Here is an 11,101-nt window from a genome sequence, read left to right as displayed (position 1 = left end):
CTCCTTATCCTGCACCGCATCTGACCCTGAAGGACAAGGTCATTATAGGAAATGAAAACAGAAGATGAGCTGTCTGGTTTGTAAACTAAATTAAGATGAGAAACAACAGTGTTTAATGCTTATAAGTAAACATTATTGTTTTATTTGGTCATCAAATTATGTGATCCCTCTACTTTATTATTAAGAATCTGACACTGTCATATTGGATTACACTGAATTATAAGTTTACTCTGTATTTGACATTATGTGTCAGGTCAGATTGCCTCATGAAAAAATTGCCTGGGAAGCATTCCACAAACCGAAGTGCCCAAAATGCCCACAAAAACCAAGTGATGCAGAAAAAGCCGGAAACCACGAGAATAAGAGCTTTTCCCCCCCCATTTATTTTATTTTATCATCCGGTCAAGACCGGATCACGAGGAAAGCCTGGTGACCCGAGGTTAATGAACAATCCAATAGCTGTTCACTTAACATAGTTCTCTATGAAAACGCATTTCTTAAATGCATTTTGAACACAGCATTTGCTACAAACTAAACATTTCCCTCACCTCTTTGCGTCCTCCTCATGTGTCTATTCAGAGCACTCTTTCGACTGAATCTTTGTCCACATTGTGTACATGCATAGGGTTTTTTTCCCCCTGTATGAAACCTCATGTGTGTCTTAAGAATTTCCTTTCGATTGAATCTTTGTTTACAAACTGTACACACATATGGTTTTTCCCCTGTGTGAATCATCATATGTCTGTTCAAATGACCCTTGTAACCAAATCCATTTCCACAAACGGTACAACGAAAGCCATTGTTCTCCGTGTGCCACTTCGTGGAGAGCTCTACCCGTTCTACTTGAATCTTTGGAGGTTCTGGATTCATCTGGACCAGATTGATGCTCATCTCCTGCTGTTCAGGGGAAACCTCCACTTCACACACGGGGAGGAGATTGACATCTAGCAGGAGAGAGGAGATAACATCAGCAGACATAACATAACCACTTTTTATTGGATAAGATTGATTAATATCCTTATCGACTTGTTTTGTAATAATAATCACAAGTGCAAAAATGTGTAGGTTTTTCAAGCGACACATTATTTTGTCCTACTTAAAAGGTTAAAGGTTGTACCGTCATACCAACCTGCTCTGTGTAGTTTGATGACTGGCTGCAAAAGCAGCTTCAGTATTCTGCTTTTCTGCTCAATGTGTTGCTTCAAGCAGACACTTTCTTCCTCATATTCTCGGACAGTTCTTTCAACCTCTCCAAAGATCTCCTCAGCAACCACTGACTTCTGTAATTGACGTAGAAGCAGCTGCAGTCTCCTGCGTTTCTGCTCAATGTGTTGCTTCGAGCAGATCAATGACTTCACCGTTTGTAGTAAACTCATGTTAGAAGACGTAATGGTGTCAGAAAGCATGGGGGGGAATTAAATATACTGCAAGCTGTCTGTGTGGAGTTGTGGACACGTTAATTGGTTTTGATTTGTTTCTGACATGTCGAGTTAACGCATGCTCATGGTGTGTTAATGTTTACCGCCACCTGCTGGTGAAGATCCTCAAATTCCTCAAAGTGATCTTTTGAAATAGGCGACATTGAAATACATACAAGTCTTTCAATGGTTTTAAATCGCATTGAAAACTCCATGGAACAGAGCAACGTGATTTTTGGTTATAGCTTATAAGGCACTTCATAATCATATATTAAAGGCATCATCATATAATTGGCAGTGGGTTCTAGAGAGTAGAGAACATGATTAAAATGTAACTGACATGTTTCTGCCTTCTTCTGGGAACTACATCAGTTAGCTGTGTGCTCATACTCATAGGAAGACAGAAAACCTGCTGTTCCCAAACCTTTTCATGTCAAGGACCCCTAATTGCCCTAAATCGACATTTATTAGCCTACGGACCCCCATTTGAAAGTATATGCCAGGGACCCCCATAAGAAGATTTTATTACGGTTCTAGCATTCGTAATTCTCAGCAATTTTCATTTAAGGACCCTTGGACCTGCATTAGGCTACGGACCCCCATTTAATGGCATTTTTATCTCTGGGACCCCAATTTATATCGTACAATCAATGTTAATTTAACTGTGTTTGTTTGTTTGATTGATTGATTTATTGATTGCATTTATTAACAGATTGGAGGATTACAGTAAATTTCAAGCACAACTCAATACAAAACTATTAATTGCATGGACGACACCATAAAGCATTACATAATTTACATTTGTTTACAATAGGGTCCACCATGTTCAATTCATAACATTTAGAGAGCAGACGTACAAATAAACACAATAAAACACAATACATTCTATATAGCCATAAACAGGAAATCATCATAGAGAAGGTAAAAACATATACAGTGAGGGGGGGAAAGGGGGGGTGGGGAATTCAGATTTGACGGGGCCCGGGGGCCATGCAGTTTCAAATGGAACAAATGGAACCAAATGGACCCGTTAGTAACTTAGTACTCTAGTCTGGTGTCCGTGTCTGTCTGCCTGTCTGACTGGTGACAAGTAGTCTCTCGTATGTGGGACAGTGGGACCGACTGTTGTTGACTCAGGAAAAGAGGGCGCCGTTTGTCCTTGTTTTGCCAATGGGTTCCCAGACTGGGTGACGCGAGACACCGGCTCTTGTTTCGCGACCATCTGCCGCGTTCAGTTTGATCCTTGCAACCAGCCGTAGGGAGAGCAAGCGTTGCCCTAGCAACGGATAGCTTATTCGCTAGCCTAAACCTCAGTGGGACTGGGCTAGCTCTTAGCTTTATTGACAAGAGGAAAAACTGAAATAGGATTCATGTGCTCGTTTATTCACACCTCCGTGTGATTACAGTGTTACTACACGAAGCAGTGATGGCTACAAACAACCCGTCGGTGTTTCTTCTGATGGTCAACGGACAAATCGAGGGAGGGAACGTGAGTGGTCTGGTTATAGCCGTAGTGTCCTCCATCCATGTGTGTGTCCCGTCCTCCAGAGCTGGTTTATCCTTTTAGATAATTCAATGTTTGCTGTTTTTGTTTCAGTTTCCAGATTACGACGATTTGTACTGTAAATACTGTTTTGTCTACGGGCACGACTGGGCTCCTACGTCGGTGAGTATACTGTAGTAATGAATCATGTTAGCCGCAATTTGCAACTCTAGAAATGTGTTTTATAATGGGATGAATGTATAGAGTTGCAATACTCCCCAGTCCCCACTCATCCAATTTGCTTTTGTGATCTGCTTGTATTAAACGACGTTAAACTCGCCAACATTGCAGCTGTAGGGAAAGCTTGAATTATCCTCTTTCAATCTGCCAAGCTTTTGTTTCATAAAAATCCACCTTAGACATTGTTATATGAGCTACTTTCTGTCAAGAAGTTTATTAACCGGTCGCGCTTCTGCTGCCTCCTGCATTATGTGCAAATGTAAAACATGTCCGTTTAGTGACTTTGACGAGTGCATCCAAACTCCAACACTTAGAAATCGAATCACCTGCAGAGGATATCTTGACAGAAAGTAGCTCATAATATGTCTAAGGTGGATTTTTATGAAACAAACGCTTGGCAGATTGAAAGAGGATAATTCAAGCTTTCCCTACAGCTGCAATGTTGGTGAGTTTAACGTTGTTTAATACAAACGGATCGCAAAAGCAATTTGGATTAATTCAATGGAGGGTATTACAACTCTAGATTCAGCCCATTATTAAAAAAATCTAGAGTTGCAAATTGCGGCTAGCCTACAATGTGCATCCCAATGATCCCAATGTTGAATGTTCCCAAGTTGTAACTTTCTCCAACCCTCCTGCTCTTCCTCTCTAGGGATTGGAGGAAGGCATCTCTCAGATCACGTCTAAAGGCAGTCACCCCCCTCACAGACTAGTGTGGAACTTCCCTCTGGAAATTACTTTCAAGAGCACCAATCCATCTGGCTGTGAGTAGCACCCCTTTTCTCTCACTGTATATTTTTATTTTCACTTTTTACCTCCATTATGATGAATTCCTGTTCTGTTCTTTGACTATAAGTGTCTATTTGTACGTCTCTAAATGTTTTGATGAATTGAACATGGTGGACCCTGTTGTAAAGTGTAATGCTTAATTGAGTTTTGAGTTTGTGCTTGAAATGTACTGTAATTCTGCAAACTGCTAATAAATATTTCAATCAATAAATCAAAAAGCACACACACACACACACACACACACACACACACACACCGACAGCTTTTTACAACCCTACCCTATTGACATATTATTTTAATTGATAACCAATAAGTAAAACAAGAACTAATGAGCAACATTACTAGTAACCATACGTATTTCTCTTTGTGTATGTCCCAGGGCCTCAGGTGGTGGTGAGTGTATACGGCCCAGATACGTTTGGCAACGATGTGGTCCGGGGCTACGGAGTCACACACATCCCCATCACCCCTGGACAGTCAGTATCGCTTCCTCCTCCTCTATCCTCCCCACCCAAATATTCACAGACAGACACCCCATATAATATTATTACTTTCATGTGTGCATAATAGAGGTGCTCCGATGTGTTTTGGGACCGATCACCGATTGTTTTTCTCACGGTCAGCCGATAACGATCTTGTGTGTACGGGTAAAATTTGTATATTTCTCAAATTATTATATTATGTCAAAACCCACGTCCTGTGTGTGTGGGGAGGAAGGGGAGAATGTTGAGGCCTGTCACAAAGATGAAAAACGATATTATACTGTAACTATATATCTGTTTGACTTTTATACCACTTAAATGGTATAAAGGATCGCTTTCTCCAGATCAGGTAAATTGCCGACCACCGATCAGTGGCTGATGGATCGGGGCACCTCTAGTGCTAGCCGCAATTTGCAACACTAGATTATTTTAATAATGGGTTGAATCTAGAGTTGCAATACCCTCCATTGACAGCCCATTGATTCAAATTGAATTTCCGATCTGCTTGTATTACAATGTTAAACTCACCAACATTACAGCTGTAGGGCAAGCTTGAATTATCCTCTTTCAATCTGCAAAGCGTTTGTTTCATAAAAATCCACCGTAGACATGTTATGAGCTACTTTCTGTCAAGAAATACTGTGCACGTGATTACTTTTCTAAGTGTTGGAGTTTGGAAGCGCTCGTCGAAGTCACTAAACGGCAATGTTGGCGAGTTTAACGTTGTTTAATACAAGCAGATACAATTCTATAACGGTTGCAACAATAACAATTAAGGAACCAATTATAGAAAAAATGAGGGAGGTGGTGGGTCAGTTCAGAATAAGAATCACTAAAGAAATCAGTAAATAAGCTTAACTGTGATTTATTAAATCAAAAGAAGTTTTCGATCACAAAATGTTCACTTAATCAAATCAAAATAAAATAAAACTGTCTCAAAGGGTATGGGTGTGAAGTCCAAGTGTCCTAGCACTGTCCAAAACTAAACTCGTGTCCAAAGATAAAGCAAATCCAAACCAGTCTGTAGAGTGTGGCCAGTCTCCTCTGGCCACCCTTAAACTCCTTCGTAAAGTCTGGTCCAATATCCAGGGAAATAATCCAAAATGAAAAGAAGGTTACTAACTCCAATGGTAGAATCCAATATTCAGGAAAGTACTCCAGAAAGAAAATATGGCAAGACTTGGGAAATATTCCTCTTGCTTCTCCAGTAGCCTGGCTGTCTCTCTGCACCTCCACTCTGGAGTCTGGACTGACAGAGTCAAACTCCCCAGGTGGCCCAAACATTGTGATTGCCCATCAGCCAGATGGGCTGTCAATGGAAGGTATTCTCTAGATTCATACCATTATAAAAATAATCTGTGTGCATAAGAAACATAAATAAAGGCAGTAGAGGCCGAAACATTGTGTTTTTTCCACTGAATAAATACATATTCTTGGGCACATTTAAGATGGTGTGTTCTCCTTCTCTGTTAGCAACATCAAAAACACCCACAGTCCATTTAGATACAATGCAGGATAGACAGACTGGGTATGAGGTTCATTCTGCTCTGCTTCTCTGTAACAGATTACCGAAGTCCTGACCTCACTCGCTCATCCCATGGTTCACACAAGTAATTTCTCTATGGAGAATAATATGGGGTCATCTTAAAATCGTTTCATATAAGAGACTCATATAAGTGTCTCTGTGTCGTTTACAACCGTCAGTCACTCATATTTGATACAGTCTGTTTCTAGCGAAAATATCCATATGAGTGAAATGGCCGGGATGACATGTTTATTTTTCAAACACAGTTCTTATATGAGGCGATCTAAAATCCTCCTATGGGGATTACAATGCAAATAAAAAGTACATGAACCCATATTGACGTCAGACTTCGGTGCTCTATATGCTGCTAGCCTGTGCTCACAGTTACACCGCTGCCTCAACCTCCAGTCTAATATTATCCCTCTGTCTTCTCCATTCCCCCATTGCCTCACATAACTTCTACCCACTGAAATATTCATCAGTACATTAATCAGTCATTTAAAAATAAGTCGCTTCACTCTAACATCATCTTGGGCATTACACCTACTGGTAGCTTCTGACTGAAGCCGGATTCATGCTTTTGTCATAAAAGTCGAAATTATCGACTATTTTCAGCTTGTGACTCTGTACAAAGGAGGGGGAAAAAAAATATTTATCCAATATTAAACGGGTCTCTGGATTAGTATCTCACCTAAATAGCTTAACTTAATGGATAAGGACGTCACTGTTGGTACATTTTGGACTCTTTCTCTCTTGTTGTCCACATTTCACACCATACAATCCACACAACACCATCCTGTCCTTATCTCACCTCCTTCCTTCACATATTTTCTTCACACACAGTCTGCTTTGCCGTTTGCAAGCACAGCCTCAGCGTTCATTTAAACTCTTGAGCATGTACAGTGGTGGTTCAATTTGTAGACGCTCAAGAGGTACAGATGAATAAATGAACAGCGACAGATTGTACGCGTTTGTGAAATGAACCTCTCTTTATTTATCAGACACACAAGAACTATCCCCATGTTCGTTCCCGAATCCACGTCGAGACTTCAGAAATTTACCAGGTAAGACGAAGTGAACAGTCTTTGAAGTTTGTGCGAGTGTTATCCATGAAGCCAGAGCGATCTAGCTTATCAGATATTCTTGCTTGAAGATGAGAAGAAGAATGGCTCTGGATAATGCAGCCCATCTCTGTAGCGTTATCAAATATTTACTGCTGCTTTCTGTGTTTTTCTAGCACTGCGTGTAGAATGCAATTATCCAACTGTTCCATATTAATGAAATCATTAGTATGCATCCAGTCTGTCCATACTGAGTAATGAGCTATGCAGAAGAATGCACCACTGTTGTGCAAATTATATTGTATCCTTCAACGGTGAGTAGAAATGTACAGAATACATGCCAATATTCTTGTAATACGTAATCATTTTCGTTTTTCTTTTCTTGAAAATGATCACCCAAATGTTATCAAACTCTTGTGACAAAGATGTAGATGTAAGGCTATATAAATAGCTATTAATCCCCCAAATACACACATACCGTATACTGTCCCATAATATATATAAAAAAAGAAAATATCTGTATAAATAAAAAGTAATAAAAATACTGTGACATATTGGAGAACATAATTATTATCTATCTGACAGCCAACATAATTTGTCTGACGGATATGTTGGTCAGACTCTAGTAGTTGCAAAGCAAAGTAGTTGCAAAGTTGTAAAGCATTCAACTTAACCCATTCTGACCGGGCACCCATTTTGGTGTTGGCATCATGTTATGCTTTAGCTATTGAAAAATAGCAGATCTACAAGCTCATATCGCGCCACCGAGTGGCGCGATACGAGCTTGTAGGTCTGCTATTTTTGAAACATTTGAAGAACGACTGACATTTTTAGAATCTGATCTCAGGTCAGAATGGGTTAATCAGACCCAGTGTGTGTCCAGTGGAAACCTCGTATGAATCTGATCTCAGGTCAGAATGGGTTAAGCACATTCCCAGACACTCAAATGAAGATGAATCCCCTGTGATGGTGGAACCCCCAGTGACCCTCTTACTGCAATGTCTCCCTCATAACATTTATAGTATTTACACTGTTGTAATTCACTTATCTCATACAGCTGGCTGCTCGGGCGGCGTCCTGAATACATAGATCCTAAAGTGGTGGCCCAGGGAGAGGGCAGAGAAGGTACGTATTGTAACCTGAGGGAGCAATGTCCTCTTTTTCCACAATTCATGTCGATAACAGTGATCCTCATCCTTCTCAATTTCAAGGATCTCAACTTTGACATGCATTATTAGACCAGTGGATCTCAAACGTCTTTGATTTCAAGGACTGGAAGAGTAGGAAAAAGGCGATAAGGGGTCTTACACTTACAAAACCTTTTATAGATGCAACATTTCGGCCTTCATCAGGCAGGATCTTCAATAAAAGTGAAGACAGTGTGCAGGACTCTCCCTTTTTCCTACTTTTCCAGTTCATTGCTCCGATGCGCCTGTCCCTCCGTAGGTGTGCGTGTGCCAAAGGATTTTTTTCTTCTAATTTCAAGCACTCCCATAACTCAGTGTGTGCAAATAGGGTTCTATTTGTTCCATTTGCACACTTGCAGAGTTACAGACCTGAACAGCTCCATTTGGACCCCCTCGAGGAACCGAGGGTGCAGCCTGGACCAGACTTTGAGAACCACTGCATTAGGCCACAACATTTTACATCTCTGATATAGTTTTTGTTCTAGAATTCTTTTACTTTCCATGTACTGTAGGTATACAGTAGATACAATGGTGAAACGTTGATGAGAAGAGCCGTTTTGATATTTTTTAACAATGTACTTATGCATGTAATAATGGTAACCTATCAATCATTTAGCTGGGGACCCCAAACCACTGGTCTCTACACCCGATAACACTTTGGCCATGACTCGGAGTGAACAACATATTTTCAGATGGCGGTCCGCAGCCTAATACAGATAATTCGGGGGGTCCTTGATGTGAAAAAGGTTGAGCACCACTGGCATAGAAACAGGTTTTTCAGAAAACCTTTAGGATTTAGAAGCCTTTTCTTTTTCTTTTAACCATTTTGGGCGGCAACCCATTTTGGTTTTTTAAACATTATGTTATAATTTAGCTATTGAAAAATAGTAGATCTGCTATTGTAGGTCTGCTATTTTTGAAAATTCGTAAAAATATGGCCCAAATCTTTGAATATATATTCTTTCAAAGTGAATGTTTTTAACTTGGGTCTAAATGTTAATCCGCCTGGGGTCTAAGTGAGTTCATAAAGTAATAAACCCTTTGTCTTCTGTCCCTCAGTGACGCGGGTTAGATCCCAGGGCTTCGTCACGCTGTCCTTCAACATCATGACCAAAGACATGAGGAAGCTGGGATACGACACCACGCCCACAAACCCCGCCAACACACTGGCACACTCTGCCTCGTCTGGCCTCGCGCCGCAGGAACAGCTGTATGGGACCTGAGGGCCACATAAGGGGTCCCTGAGGGCTACATAAGGGGTCCCAGGAACAGCTGTACGGGACCTGAGGGCCACATAAGGGGTCCCTGAGGGCTACATAAGGGGTCCCAGGAACAGCTGTACGGGACCTGAGGGCCACATAAGGGGTCCCAGGAACCTGAGGGCCACATAAGGGGTCCCAGCTTTAACCACTGAAAACAGCCCGGTGCGGTGCACAGTGAAAATAGCCCACCTACACCGCTCACGCATTGTGAGCTTATAGAGCGTCGCAGTCCTGCCCCCTTTCATGACGCCGCCAGGCCCAGGAAATTAATCCCAGTGCATTTTTCACATAGACATTTCAAAACCTATTTATTTAAAGACCTTTTAAGCGTCGTACGATATCTTTTCCGGGACTCTCGAGGGGGCGGGACTGCGATGCTCTATAGGCCTAGACTGTTTGAGAACCTTCGCCTATGTGACATGCCCAAAATAGTGATACCAGAATATGATTAATTATGGATTGGTGCTGTTATCGGATTTCGGGAGGTGTAGTTCCAGACTATATAGAATTCATTGATTGTGGAATAGTCGTCTGGCTACGCGAGACTATATCTATGTCCTCACCATCATGTGAAGCATAATGGAGGAAAGCATCACTATCAGTCTTAGTGATGCCAGAAAAAGTGTGTGAAGTTAAAGCCGATAATAGTGGCAAAGGTGACCTCTGACTTAACACCCATACAGTACCATTACCCACAGAGTGTCTTATAATAGGAATGTGTATGTAGGGTGGACAAATCATGCCAATGTCTCCTTTTAGGCCATGTATTTTTGTCATGAGAAACCTGTTTGCAAGCATTTGAATTTTTATATTTTCTACTGTATTTTTAATAAATTTGTGCTTTTGACTTCATGATTCTGGGCATTGTAACATGGTGCCCTGCTCAATGTAACATGGTGCCCTGCTCAATGTGTTGTATTTACCGGAAAAATTTAGTGTTGCGGAGGATGAGAAACATTAGCAAATTACGGAGTGTTGCGGAGGATGAGAAACATTAGCAAATTGCGGAGTGTGTGTTTTAGTGTGTCGTAAAAAATGATGAAAAACGGCATGCCATAGTATGCCGTACGATATGGGCTATAGCACACGGTCCAAAATTTCCGCAATTTCCAATTTCCCCAATTTCCCCAATTTCCAATTTCCGCAATTTCCGTAATTTACGCAATTTTCCGCAATTTCTTCCGCAATTTTTCCGCAACACTCCGTAATTCCTCCGCAATAATTAAAAAAAAAAAACATGGGCTATAACCCATCGTTTTTTCCGCAACACTCCGCAATTACTCCGCAATTTTCCTCGATTTTCACCTTTTTTAAATCCTCAAAAATGATGAAGACTATAACGATGACCTCTGAGACCATGGACCAATGAACCATGTAAATACAACAAATTGAGCAGGGTACTGCAGGGAGTTGCACCCCGTTCCGGTAAACCAGAAGTACGACACCAGTGCCTTAGTTTTTGTGTTGTCATTTACAGGTCCTTTGTTTTACATTTTACATTTTTTTCATGTATCCCCTATCCCTTACATGGGCTACTGGCCACATGTGGCCCCCACCTAGCTTCTTAATTTTGATCTCAAAGTGCACCAGATTGAAGCATTTTCATGGCAAATTTACAATTTTTTCTGGATCCCCCCCGGCGTGGCAAAGCAGG

General features: G+C 41.1%; 1 protein-coding gene across 1 annotated transcript; it reads left to right on the top strand.

Annotated features, from left to right (window-relative positions):
* The first annotated feature begins 2,739 nt into the window (after positions 1-2,739).
* LOC308310929 (B9 domain-containing protein 1-like) lies at positions 2,740-10,299 on the top strand. Its single transcript, XM_080757389.1, has 7 exons — positions 2,740-2,907; positions 3,016-3,084; positions 3,794-3,905; positions 4,310-4,406; positions 6,939-7,001; positions 8,056-8,123; positions 9,245-10,299. Exons 1-7 carry the CDS (start codon positions 2,845-2,847, stop codon positions 9,406-9,408), a joined length of 636 nt encoding a protein of 211 aa, XP_080613515.1. The 5' UTR covers positions 2,740-2,844; the 3' UTR covers positions 9,409-10,299.
* The last annotated feature ends 802 nt before the right edge of the window (positions 10,300-11,101 follow it).

The sequence above is a fragment of the Protomyctophum bolini genome (genome assembly GCF_963924005.1).
Source record: "Protomyctophum bolini genome assembly, chromosome: 23".
Classification (NCBI taxonomy): domain Eukaryota; kingdom Metazoa; phylum Chordata; class Actinopteri; order Myctophiformes; family Myctophidae; genus Protomyctophum; species Protomyctophum bolini.
The sequence above is the reverse complement of the archived record's forward strand: the minus strand, read 5'-3'. Positions and strand labels throughout refer to the sequence as shown.